This window comes from Seriola aureovittata, chromosome 16, assembly GCF_021018895.1.
Source record: "Seriola aureovittata isolate HTS-2021-v1 ecotype China chromosome 16, ASM2101889v1, whole genome shotgun sequence".
Classification (NCBI taxonomy): domain Eukaryota; kingdom Metazoa; phylum Chordata; class Actinopteri; order Carangiformes; family Carangidae; genus Seriola; species Seriola aureovittata.
This window is the reverse complement of record NC_079379.1, coordinates 13,023,060-13,037,214: the sequence shown is the minus strand read 5'-3', so window position 1 is coordinate 13,037,214 and position 14,155 is coordinate 13,023,060. Positions and strand designations below refer to the sequence as shown.

Genomic DNA, 14,155 nt, shown 5'->3' with positions numbered 1-14,155 from the left:
TTTTAAGTTGTTATTTCTCTAACTCAGCTTACAACAACTTGTACAGCAATGTCAATCTCATCGAAGCTTGCCACCATTTTTCTGTCAGCATTTTTAATGAATGTACTACGTAGCTATGTAAGCTATGTAAGGAAGATGTCATCCCCATTCTTTGTCCCACCTAGTAAGCTCCGATTGGTCAGCTGTTCCTGTAACGGGTAAATCGCTTCAATGGGGTAAAACCAGACAGGTTGGAATCAAACAAATCAGACATGTGGGTAGTGATTCACCGGTCTGAAACCAGAGTATGAAATAAACGATTAGGAATGAAAGAGGGAGGAAATTTACACTGTGCTCCAAAACCCACGTTCATTCTGCTGTTTATGAAACCCCTCTTGCATTCCTGTTGTTTGTATGGCGAGATAAAGAGTAATATATGGAGTATTCACGATTCTCCTACTCCTGGGCATTGGCCCTATCTTTCTTCAGTCAGCACACAGTCATATAGAGGACGCATCAGATCGGATTCCCTAAAGATAGCAGCTCATGCTTTTATAGATCCATCTCCATGCTCCAGAGTTTGCAGAGGCCTAAAGTCAGACAAAGACTGCGAGGTTCAAGATGACTCATAAGAGTGTGTTTCCTCCTCGGATTATATAGGTGTCCAATATAGTTCTCACATCAGGATTCGCCCCATTTTCTATTGGTCTCAGATACAAAAAGTATTCCAGTGGAACGGAGAAAAATAGCTGCTTTGCAAGTGTCTTTCAGATTGTCATGATGTTGTTCTTTGTAGTTCTTTGGAGGCTGTAGCTGTCTGTCCTTGTTGGTGAGCTTCACTTACACCTACTATTCTGCATTGTTGATGTGCTAGTAGCTGGCTTGTGATTATTGTGTGTTCTGTCAAGATTTCTGATGCTGTTTCCCTTATACATGTTACCAAATCAGCTCCAGGGTAATGAAGCTATGAATAAGACAATGTTATAATTTTTCTAAATATACAAAAATGTTGGTTATGACCTCATAAAGGGTGCAACATATCGTACTTTTAATTTTTTAATGTAACAAGGACATCAGGAATTATCCCATGACATACAATAAGAAGTAAATGAAAGTCCATGTTACATTATGATTCAACATTATAATTACATGATCTGTTTAACTGTTATACCCTTTATGAAGCAATCATACAATACTGGACTAATGTGTTTTAGCATTTATGATCATAATTACTAATTTGTTACTGTTTTTGGAACCGGATGCAGATAAAAATTCAAATACAAATCAGTTTATATTATATATATATATAATTTATATTATCTAGAATAACCCTATGTATTTCATATTTATTGATCACCTTTTTTCTTGTTTTTTTTTTCATCTTTTTTGCACTCCTTCCTCATAGACCAATCTCGCAGGGCAAGTTTTGCCTCTGCAAGACAGTCAAGCATGGAAACCCCTCCCAATACCACCCCACAGCCCTTCAGACAGCCGGTGAGTACAGCAAAGCCTGTTATATCTTACAGTGCCATCTCACATAGAAAATAAATACAGATTGGCTTTTTTAGGTCCAGTCTGATATTGTAAATTACTAATTCTCCCTTGGGAAGCAAAGCCAATTTGATGCTTGAATGAGGGTTTACACTTTCATAGATAAGAATCAAATCTGTAAAATTCTCATACATACAGTTTTGGGTCTAAGCATTTTAGTAAATGATGGATATTTTTATTGATTTATGCAGTACTCTGCTCTTCTGAACTGTCTTTTTTTCTATTTTCCCTTGATGAATCTTCAGAGTTTTCTCAATCGAAGGTTGAAGGGTTCCATCAAGAGGGCCAAAAGTCAGCCCAAACTGGACCGTACCAGCAGCTTCAGACAAATGATTTTGCCCCGGTTTCGTAGTGCCGACCAAGAGAGGTAATTAACTTTTATTGTATAAAACCCTCCTATAATTTCAGGTAGTACCGGTCATCCAGCCTCTAGTTGCATATTCTGAGTCTCATGAGGGGTTGGAGCCTGTCCCACAATGTTTTGGGCAAAAGCCAAGCCAAACACTGTGGACAGGTTGCCAGTTTATCACAGGTCTAACAAACATATTCCTACATAGGATTGAGTTAGTGTTCACAGTTCATGCAGGACACATGTAATGAAAAGGCCGCAGAGGCCATGGTTTCAATCCACCACATTTTCCCTTGTGATTTATATTGGCTTTGTTTTCCTATGGTTACAAAAATAATTATTCATCAAATCAAAGCTGTCTTGTCACACGTAATAAAGTAAAATCAGCCAAATTTCTGATGCCGTAAACATGTGTCATCACAATCTCAATACCTGTAATGTTACAGTTTGTGTTGTGTCAAGATCACTAAGATCAATAAGACAAACAACAACAACCATAAACAAACTCATACAAACCCAGGGAGAATATGCAACTCCATGCAGGAAGAGACAGACCATGAACTTTCTTTTAGATTATTCCTTTAATTGATAGTTTAATTAACAGTGCAGAGCCTCACAGTTCTGCCCCACAGTCATCACAAAGTTGAAACATACAGTAAATGTAACTTAAATAAGCCTATTTATGCACTCACATTGTGAGCAGCTTTGAGCTTCTGACACTACTCATCCATAAACAATGAAATCTGTTCTTGCTTGGATGGCTGACGTGCTGCTTTGTGTACGGAGTTATTTTAGTGGGTGAGCCGTGACTACCCAACGCTAGAATTCCTCTGCATGGAAACCTCTCACCTTTGCTGCTGAAGACTACCTTCCCTTTTTTTTTTGCTGCAGTTAGAACGTTGCTAACCTCAATACTTAGCTTCAAGTTTGCCTCTTATTATAGGACCAGCTGATTACATATTGTAATGACAGTGTATAGCATAGTTAGGATGATTATAGTGCTCGGTATTAAAGCAGAATGTTGCAATTGTTACTGAGGATACTGATAATATTTATGACAACTGTTAGATTCTTATTTTAAGTGTAAATTTCCCTGTTTGTATCATGGTGTTTTAGCCTCTCATGTGGCTCTATTGAAGACAATGTCACGGCAGCCTACTGAAATTTCTCAACAACTATTTAAAGGGAGACTACATCATTTCTGAAAGCAATATTATCACATTATTCCTGTTAGACATAAAAGTTGAATTCATGAGACATTTAACATAACTTTGCTCATTTCAATAAACTGGGGGGATTTTCTGTTAAAGCCTTGCTTGGTCTGGTATGACCAATGGCTAATGTTAGCTTAGATAGATAAAAAGATATATAAAATCCAATGTGCCTGTACTGTTGCTTGTGGCCACAGTTTTCACCACATAGTCTTGCATTGTATTGTACTTGAATTATTATTATTATTATTATTATTATTATTATTATTATTATTAATAATTAATTTATGTGGGCATTTTATGTGTTAATCTGATTGAGATTGAAGAGACAGACAGGAAATGCAGGGAGAGAAAAGTTTTTTTGTGTTTTTTTAAAATTAATATGTAGTTGTATAAATGTGTGGTCTTATCATCGACATACAACGGGACAACTAACAAAAAGCCTAATTTTGGTAAAAGATATTAACTTCACAAGTCTGTTGGACATTCTGGAGGATCTGCTAGATTTGCATTATGCTCACGTTCATCTTGTCAGTGTGATTTCTATCATCCGATCATGTCAGGATGCACTAGCTCTCAGCTCTAGAGGCTCTCGTGACAGCTTTTTCTTGTTTTGTATTCTGACGTGAGGTCACATCCCTGAGGAATCTCACTTGCATTGTGATCAAAATTTTATGCAGTCGTCACACAATCCAGTCACGACGCACATATGGGAAACGTAACAATCTAGAGAAGGAGAGGCAGAAAGTAAAAATGTTACGCTGACAGTACACTTTCCTCCCGCCACAGGAGATGCATAATAGACGGTTTTAGGGCAGGTGAGGATGTCCGATGCAGAGAGATGTGGAATATGTCGTTTAGCAAAGGATGTAAAAATTCTGTGTTCTAAAATGCAGACGATAAAACAAATTATATGTTAACCAAAGGGTTTCTGTGGAGGCAGCACTGAAAGACGTGGGGGCAAGCTTAATGTTGTATGGGTTAAAGTGACTTTCTACCTCAATCAGTGCGCTTTCCCCTGTAACCACAGCCATTCACCCGCTCCCACCGCTGCTTCAGACAGCTGCCTTCACAGCCTGCTTTGAGTTCTGCCCACACACGCTTAATTCACTCTCAGTACTGTTAAGTTGACTTTGCTATAAACCCTCTGCGTCCAACTTCACACTCTAGCTTTCCAACGCAGCTGCTCCACCTCTGCTGCCAAGTCGGTTTACCAAAGCATTTTTCATGTACTGCACTGTCAGCTTCTTAAAGTAGATGATTTGCCGTGAATATGGCCTTAAATTATTGCTTAACATTTGTAGCTATCAGGTGTTTTACCAGTTTGCTTTTTACCAGTTTCTCCACTATTCTCCTTTCCCCTTTTTTCTCTCTTATGCTCAAAGCTAATGTTCATGATCAGTGCAGATAAACTCATTTTTCAAAACCAGTTTCAGAAGATATTAAAGGAATTACCCTAGTTCACTTTCTTACTGAGAGTTAGATGAGAAGATTGATACCACTCTCTTATTTGTTTAATAAATATGAAGCCGCTGCCAGGCGCTGGTTAGCTTAGCTTAGCTTAGCATAAAGACTGTTAACATGGGGGCTGCAGGAAGCTACTGTTCCTGCTGAAGAAATAATTCAGCACATAACCCCCTGTAAAATGGTGAATTGTTTTCATACTTTGGTGTGAATTAAACAAATGAGATATGTTAATTAATGAGCTTTAGGTGAGCTGGTGTGTAGATTTCCTTTGGACAGATCCAGGCTAGCTGTTCCCCCTACCTCTAGAATTTATGCCAAGATAAGCTAACCAGCTGCTGGCTCTAGCTTCACATTAGTACAGACGTGAGATACATTTCAATATTCTCAACTCTAGCCGAGAAAGCAAAGCTTATTTCCCAAAATGTTGGACAATCCCTTTAAATCTAAAATATCAAATCAAAAATGACCAGCTTGAACTCTGTATTTTTGCCTGCAGAACTGGAACTCTCCCTCTGTATCTTAGAGCTCTGTCAGCCAGCAAATCAATTTACTAGCTCACATTCACTGTCTATTTGCTCCACCTTAGCCTGAAAAGCTACAGCTGAACCTAAAGGGCAGACACCCAGTTACTGGCTGAGATGGTAACACACACATACTGAAGTTGTACCTATAATGGATTTAATTTGGTCCACTTCCTTTATCCCATAACTTTTCAGAAAAAATGATTTCCTTGCTACATTTTTTTCAATTGGCCTACTGACCTTGCATCGCCTGAGAGACAGCATTGACTCACCTTCCTGCTTCTACTTCCACCAACTCTTTCCTTGATAGAGCTGCCCTGTTCTAAAGGTTACCCCATGATTAGATCTAATCCTCTGTGCTTTTTTATACCTGCACTCCAATATTCCTGCAGACTGTGACTGCTAAATTGTTTCTCTTTTACAATTTTGCCCCATTTACACAGAAGGCAACACAAGCATTACTTTTACATTAGCATTTTAAATTCTTGTATAGTTGTTAAAGAATTGCATTTCCAGACATCACCACAATCTGAGATACTGTGGGCCATTTTCTGAAATACAGTATGAGTCACATGAGGCAAGTCAACAGACCAAATTACAAACACCAGAACTGAAAATCTGGTAGTCTTAACTTTACTATAAACTCATTATAAAAGGATCAGATCTCATAAATCATACCCAAATCGCAGGAGTGACTCACACGGATTTCTCGGCTGTGGTGACTTATTTTGAATTATATGAAAACACTGATATAAATTTGGGTTGTAAATTAATCTCTTGTTCTTCTTCTCTTACCAGGACTCGCTTGATGCAAAGCTTCAAAGAATCCCACTCCCATGAGTCCCTACTTTCTCCTAGCAGTGCTGCGGAGGCTTTGGACCTAGTTTTGGATGAAGAGGCCATAATCAAACCTGTCCACTCTAGCATTTTAGGACAAGAGTACTGCTTTGAGGTGTGTTGAGTTGTGTAACCTTTCTCCCATTCTCTGTAGTTACTCCCACCTACTACAGGATTTATTTATTTCTATCTCACTATATTTAAACTAACTGACCAATATAATTTTATTTATGAGAGTGTTTTAAATATGTTAAGATAGCTATTCGGGTGTCACTACAAAGCCACTTCACGCCTCTCTGGAAAATCAGGGAAATGAGGTGACCTTGTGGTTTAGGGAATTTGTGCTGAAACAATTAAGTTGATTAATCAATTCAAGTCTTTTCATGAAGCAAAAATGCAAAAACATTCACTTATTCTAGTTTTTCTTTGTTTTATATAACTGAATTGAAAAACCATGGGTTTTAAGATATAAGCTTTTGCTACTGGAAATTAATTGTGATTGTCATTTTTCGCCATTTCAGACAATTTATAAACTACAGATGAATTTATTAATTTGAAAAACAATTAGTTGCAGCCATATAAGGTATATTCCATCATTATAAATTTACTCATATGTATGTTTTGATTGAAGGTAACCACCAGTTCAGGGACAAAATGTTTTGCCTGTCGCTCAGCTTCAGAGAGAGACAAGTGGATTGAGAATCTGCAACGAGCTGTCAAACCTAACAAGGTAGATACAATAGATTTTTTGTCTTCTGTTTTAAACTCCAATAATTACAGAACATGTTTACCCAAACCCCCCACAACTGGCCACTTTTTATTTTATTACAAGATCCAGGGTGTAACATTAAGGACAGATGTAAATAAGGACTGTTATAATCCAGTAACAGAATTCGTCGTTTCACTTTAAGGACAACAGCAGACGGGTGGACAATGTGCTCAAGTTGTGGATCATTGAAGCTCGAGACCTTCCAGCTAAGAAACGCTACTATTGTGAGCTGTGTCTGGATGACATGCTGTACGCACGCACCACCAGCAAACCCCGGACCGACACCGTCTTCTGGGGCGAGCATTTTGAATTTAACAATTTGCCTACCATTCGTAGCCTTCGCTTGCACCTCTACAAGGAAACGGACAAAAAAAGACGCAAGGTAAAGAGAGCGCGCCAGTAAAACAAGCATTTAAAAATATTGATTGAATAAAACTAATAAATCAATATATTGTTTTGTTTGGTAATCTAGGAAAAAAGCACATACCTTGGCCTTGTCAGCATCCCCATCTCCAGCATCACGGGCCGGCAGTTTGTGGAGCAGTGGTACCCGGTGATACAATCCAGTGTTTTGGCCAAAAGTGGTGGTGTTGGAAGTGCCAAAGTCATCAACGCCTCACTGCGTGTTAAGTCTCGCTACCAGACAATGAACATCCTCCCCATGGAGCTGTACAAGGAATTTGCTGAATATATTACCAACAACTACCGAACACTGTGTGCAGTTCTGGAGCCGCTGTTGAGTGTGAAAAGCAAAGAGGAGGTGGCGTTTGCTCTGGTGCACATTCTTCAAAGCACAGGGAAGACAAAGGTAAATTAGAGGTCACAAGTTAGCTTGACTAGATATATTTTTCCACCAATCAACGTTCAAATCTGAGTTCTCTATATGACCAGTTGTTTAATTTCTTTGAAGTAGCTTTATGGGAAAATGGTCTGTCCTTTGAAAAACGCCTTCCCTCCTTTCCCTGTATGCTCCATTGAACTTCAAATGTAATCTGTTCGCAGGAATTCCTCTCCGACATGGCGATGTGTGAGGTGGATCGATTCATGGACCGTGAGCACTTGATCTTTCGGGAGAATACGCTCGCTACTAAGGCTGTGGAAGAGTACCTCAAACTGATAGGTCACAGATACCTCAAGGATGCTATAGGTAAAACTGCACATCACTGCTGACTGAGTGAAGCTCAAAGTAAATCTAATATTTTGAAGAACCGTGTCAGACTCCTCTATGGCATTGAATAGTATCGATATAGTTCCACATCTACATTTGTGATATATTTGTTACATTTTTCCAAATTCTTCTTTTTTATCATGGAGTCGACATTTTAGAAATACTTGAGTTAAAGAGGAAAAGTGTAAATGTTACATCAACAAATATGAATTACGCTTTGATAAGATTTCGCAACAATAAATAGAAATTGAATTGTCTATTCTTTTATTTAAATGTAGAGCTGTATTAGTAGATTTTAGATCTTTTAAATGTAAGATAAAATGTTCTTTTGGCCATTAAGTATAAATATTCTTTACAATTATATTTTAGTTTTTAGATTGATTTTATACCATCTAATCAGCCATTCTTTAACACTGTCCACTCACATTTTTATCTCATCCTAGCATTTTATTTCAAAGCTAGGATATTACATCACAGGGGAAGGTGGGTAATAACATGTTTCCCCTTGTCCCTTATAATGACTGTTGTTTGCTCTGGATGGCATTTTAGCCACCAGCAAATTACAGAAGCTTGTTCTGTAATAGAAATTATATTAGGGGTGACCAAGTGACCTTGCTCACCGATGGACTTAGTATTATTTTTATACTTTTTATACTTACTGATAATTATTTCTCTGTAATTATTAACACAGACAATTGTAAACTATACTTAAATGTCTCCTTCTGAATATCAATCACGCTATGCTTTTACAGGGACTGATATATGCAAAGTGTTTCAAGTTTTCTAGCGCTGCACATATCTTGTTCCACACTTAAATTTAGTTCAGCCCTACAAAGTTTGACCAACAAAAATAGAATCACCTGTAACATGACATTAGACAGCTCTAACTGGGTCTGTCTGTAATATTTAAAGCACTCCGCTTCCCCTCCCGGAGAAATAAATTGCTAAATTGCTGCTTTAGTCACATCATTTTCTTTCTTGATTCTTTTCGCTCTTTCTAAATAAGAAGTTCACAATTTGTTCCTGTGCCCTGATCCAGCTGTAAAATAAATTTAGAGCTGAACTTTATGTATAATGATGCATTTTTGGAAACATAATGACAAGTTTGATCTACAACTTTCAGGTGACTTCATTCGAGCCTTATATGAGTCTGAGGAGAACTGTGAGGTGGACCCCATGCGCGTCCCGCCATCAGTCCTCGCTGACCACCAAGCCAACCTTCGTATGTGCTGCGAGCTGTTACTCTGCAAGATTATCAACTCTCTCTGGTCAGTTGTGTGCAGTCACTCACACACCCCCCTCCCTGTTGATGCCACCCCTCCACGCCAACAGAAGGACAGTTCAATTCCAAAAGTTAATCAAAAATTACATTTGAATTGAAAAAATGTTCATACCTCATGTTTGTTTCAGCATTTATAAATACTTTACCTTTCAGTTTCAAATGTTACTTTTTCATTTGTCCCCATATTAACACCAATATAAAAGTTTCCTTTTTCCAAACTGATATTTAAACAGAAATAAGTAAATTAGAACATTATCATTTAATATTTACGTGCTTTTTTTCAAGTGATATAATCAGTTAAATCATCAACATCATGTTAATTTTTCTAAAAACGTTCTTTTTCTTCTTCTTTTGCATCCTGAGCATCGTACAGTCCAAGACTTTTCCATACATCTTAGTCTCTTGACCTTGCTGAATTCCTTTGGATGAGCTGCTGTATTATATCTTGCTCTTCGCCTTGACAGTGGGTAATAAAATCATGTTCTTGTTTCAGCATATTTCCACGGGAGCTGAAGGAAGTTTTTGCTTCATGGAGAGCCAGATGTGCTGAGCGTGGAAGAGAGGATCTCGCTGACAGCCTCATCAGCTCCTCCCTGTTCCTTCGCTTCATGTGCCCAGCCATCATGTCCCCCTCCCTGTTCAACCTAATGCAGGAGTACCCCGCTGAACGCACGTCCCGCACACTCACACTCATAGCCAAGGTCATGCAGAACCTGGCCAGCTTCAGCAAGTGAGTCTCTTGTCATCACCTGTCCTCTTACCCCAGCTCCAATGTCACATTCATTTGACACAGTTCCTTTTTTAGAATTGAAGACTGTGAGCCTTTCAGCTGTGACACATTTGTTCCTACCTTCACTCTGTTCTCTGTGCTGACATTCTTTTTCAATATTAAAACAATTCTTGCTGACTTAAATAGGCAGCTGTGATTAAGATATCAAAAGTTTGGTTATTTAATAGAGTCTTTATTTCAGGAACATAATATAATCTAATACTTTTTGTTTCCTGAGGTATTAAAGTGTATGTTGTCGGATGCCTATTAACTGAAGGCGACTTTTAAGATGAACCATGGAGAGTGAACCAGAGCATGAAAGTTAAGGTCTGAAAAGATGCTAAACCACTCTGTAGAGCTGAGAGGAACTGAGTTAGTTCATTACTGTGGGTTTGTTGTGATATTGATTAATGCAGCTTTAAGGATTTTAAACCAGAACTCCAGCACATGTTAAATGTAATAACATGAGATCCGTCCACTAACCTCCTGTTTCCACTCCCTTCTTTGTCTTCATGTGTCCTGTCACACAGATTTGGACCCAAGGAGGAATACATGTATTTCATGAATGAGTTCCTGGAGATGGAGTGGGGCTCCATGCAGCAGTTTCTTTATGAGATTTCCAACATGGACACCGGAGGAAACGCTGGAGGGTTTGAGGGCTACATTGACCTCGGCAGAGAACTGTCCATGCTCCATAGCTTACTGTGGGAAGTCATGGGCCAGCTTAGCAAGGTAGGTGGAATAACGTGATAAATTACTAGCAAATTTAAATTAAACATTTAATATGATTTCTTTCTCACTCTGAAGAGTGCTGAGAATGGAGGGCTGGAAAATGAGGTTCTATAATTTTCTGTCTAACACAATTAATATTATTTGAACTGTGAAAACAGAGGTGGAATTAGTACTTTAATATTTCACTCTACTGCTTGCACTGTTAACTTAATGAATTTTCACTGCAGTTGTAACATAATGAAAGTGAGAAATCTTTTATGGTCAGCCCAGAATTGTCTCAAAGGTTAACAAATGTGTAATTTTATGTGTTTTTATCGTTTTTTCTATCTGTTGCGTGTTTCTGGATGACATTTGAATTTCATGAATAATGAAGTGATGCGGAAAATTTATTGTATTTATAGTGAAGCACATGGGGTCAGCAGCTCTTTACTATTTTACTGATTCAATGGTATATGACTGGAAGCTGAAACTTATAATGACATTAATGAACAATAAAGGATTCAGTGTAGATCAGTGACATCTGCTTGATAAGGCAAGTATGCGCTAATACCAATGAGGTGGATCACAAGGTATTTGCACTGTACTTACCTTACAGTCTGTCTGTGCTGCATTTTTCCTTATTACTGAATCTGATCCAAAGGTCTGATGTCAAGTGTTTATTTTCACTCTGATTTTATTTCATTATCAGTTGGACCTTGAATTTGACCTCTATTCTGGCCCAAGATAAAAATGGCCAATAAAACAGTCTGTGGTGGGCCAAAAGGTCAAGTACCCCGGGCACATGGCATGTGAGCGTAGGAAAGTCAGGAGTCCTTTATTTTAAAAATGTTTCTGTGTTGCTCTTCGATATAGGATGCTATTCTCAAACTGGGACCGCTACCACGGCTGCTGAATGACATCAGTGTCGCCCTGAGGAACCCGCAGCTTCACATGCCTACAAATCACCAGCCAGACCGATCGAAGGACAGACTCTTCTCGCGACCATCGTTCATTCGTCTAATGTCCTCCGACTTCCAAAGCCTTATGATGCGTGACTTAAACAGGTATCTCCTCATGCTTTCTTTTGTTTTATATATCTCTGTTGTCTTCAATTTACACATGAAATTGGAATTGCATGTCCCCAAAGAGTGTGCTCTTCTGGGCACCAACATGGGTGATACATAGTTTTACATTTGAACAGAGGATTAATCCCTGCTGTGGCTTTATCAAGACAAGGGTAATGGTCATGATTGCAAATATTCACCACAGTTTCACATGGGTGTAACCAACAGTAAAGCATAAAAAGATCAAGAATACACAATAAGTGAGAATTCAATTGCTCTAAAACAAATGAGAGTCTAAGAGCACATAATGCTAATGCAGCTCTTCAGGCTTTTAAGTATTCTATCAATCCATAACTGCCAGCACCATCTGTTCCCAGACTCTCTTACCTAAACCTCTTTCCTCTGTGTTTTAATTAACTTTCAGCACTCTGCTATTGTCAAGAGACAGATGACAGCAGCATACAGCTTGTTTAAATAAGAACTCTTTAAGTAAGAGTTATAACAGAGGTAATATCAAAGGACTCCACAGCAGCTATTTCGTGTTTACTATTACAAGTCCCTCCTACCAAGCAGTTTTCTGCTGGGAACAAAATCTGCAGGGATAAATACGTAATTGAGCGAGTATGAGTTAACGCTGCTGCAGGCAGGTGTGAAAGGACAGAGATCAAACATATGGAAATTCAAACTGACAAAGAGTGACACACCTGCCATTCCTCGTAGCTTTAATCCCAGAGGTATCAGGCTATGAGTGACTGATAAGACGGAGTGATGCCTTCTCCTCATTGGGTTTCCATGTTTCATTATGCAATCCTTATATAATAAGACATGTATTTCTTGAATACAATTAGATCTTATAGACATGCATAGGATCAATCCTGCACACTGCTGATCATGTGTGCTCAATTTATTTAGAGCTGCAATCAGCAGTTATTTTCATTATCAATTAATCTGTTGATTATTTTTTTTTAAATATAAAAGAAAATAGAGCTCAAGGTCATTTTTAATCCATAAAAGCTACTACACTGTCAAACAATTAACAAGCTTCAACAAGTTTCTTTAACTTCAATCTCTGATCATATAATTTGGTAAAATACATGCACAATGGTTCCCAACCTGAGGGTCCGGGGCCCTACAAGGGATTTGGCGATGAATGTAGTAGGTAGGTAGATGAATTGTCCCAAATAGAATTAAGAAAAAAAAACACATTTTAATAAACAAAACTTTATTTTTCTATTCATTCAGACATCTAGAAATTATTTTAAAATGTCACTCTATGATTAAACCTTGAAGGCAGCCATGCAAGCAGTAATGAGAAATTGCAGAGGGCTATTGACTCATATTAATGGGTTACAAGCCATGACCGTTGGGAACCACTGGCCTAGAAGTTTAAAGCACCGACCATGTGACCATGATGTCCACTGTTCGGTTCCAGCCAGGGACCTTATTTGCATAATGTTCCTCATCTTTCTCATCCATCTTTTCCTGCCTCTCTCTACTGACCTCTGTCTGATTAAGACATAAAATACCCCAAAATACTGTAGAAACATAGAACAGTAGACAAAATTTACCATTTGTGACCACCTATTCTGTGCCTCCACTTTTGTTTCAATCCACAGGGCCCATGTACATTATTTGAAATCAAATGGTTAGATACAAAATAGGAATCAGTATAAAAGATCTGTAAGCTAGTAGTAATTTTAATGTCTCTTTCTATTGTGTTTCTGCAGTTCAATAGACATCTCTCGCCTGCCGTCCCCTACGACGGGAGTATCAGCAGTAGAATCCCTGTCATCGAATCTGAACATGAGGCGTCAGGCAGAACGAGACCCTCGCTCGTCGAGGGAAGTTTTCTATGTCACACGTCCGCCGCTGGCTCGATCCAGCCCCGCATACTGCACAAGCAGCTCGGACATTACTGAGCCTGATCCAAAGGTAAGGTGTGAAGTAGTCATGTTTATTTTCCCTATGGCATATCATAATTCTGAAGCTTTTAAAGCCGTCTCTACAATGTTGGGAAGACCTCGGGGCAAATGCATACATTTTAGAATTATTTCATAAACAACCAGCTAACATGTTTACATTAGCGAGCGATGATTAGAATGATAAATAAAGTCTGATATGACTATGCTATCACAGTATTATTGGCTTGAGTCGAGCTCTTGTGCTGCACTCTGTTTTAGATTTACTTGGAGTACTTCATTTAACAGATTATATGATAGAAATTTGGGGGTTTAACTAAATTATGTAAAAGCACTTGCTGAATAATATTGACGATATTAATACATATTATTTCAGATATGTGTTTGAAAAGAAGAAATCTCATGTTAGAGCGCTTCAGGAATGTGGCTTGTGATTTATGAGTGTTATCTAAAGAGGGAAAGAGAAGGAGGGGGAAACATTAGTTTGTGTGTGTGTGTGTGTAAAAATTCAGTCTCTGGTGATGAGTACATTTGATTTTAATGTTACTTTCCCCCGGG

General features: G+C 38.4%; 1 protein-coding gene across 8 annotated transcripts in view; it reads left to right on the top strand.

Annotated features, from left to right (window-relative positions):
- syngap1a (synaptic Ras GTPase activating protein 1a) overlaps positions 1-14,155 on the top strand; it is a 39,175-nt gene that overhangs the window by 10,140 nt on the left and 14,880 nt on the right. For 7 of the 8 annotated variants that reach the window (XM_056399743.1, XM_056399742.1, XM_056399748.1 and 4 more), the window contains 12 exons: positions 1,385-1,473; positions 1,776-1,897; positions 5,877-6,030; positions 6,547-6,645; positions 6,806-7,066; positions 7,157-7,492; positions 7,687-7,831; positions 8,976-9,120; positions 9,628-9,864; positions 10,434-10,635; positions 11,488-11,678; positions 13,406-13,610. In XM_056399743.1, coding sequence (XP_056255718.1) covers positions 1,385-1,473; positions 1,776-1,897; positions 5,877-6,030; positions 6,547-6,645; positions 6,806-7,066; positions 7,157-7,492; positions 7,687-7,831; positions 8,976-9,120; positions 9,628-9,864; positions 10,434-10,635; positions 11,488-11,678; positions 13,406-13,610 — 2,186 coding nt within the window. The remainder of the gene's footprint in view (positions 1-1,384; positions 1,474-1,775; positions 1,898-5,876; positions 6,031-6,546; positions 6,646-6,805; positions 7,067-7,156; positions 7,493-7,686; positions 7,832-8,975; positions 9,121-9,627; positions 9,865-10,433; positions 10,636-11,487; positions 11,679-13,405; positions 13,611-14,155) is intronic. The other variant, XM_056399744.1, reaches the window with a different exon arrangement.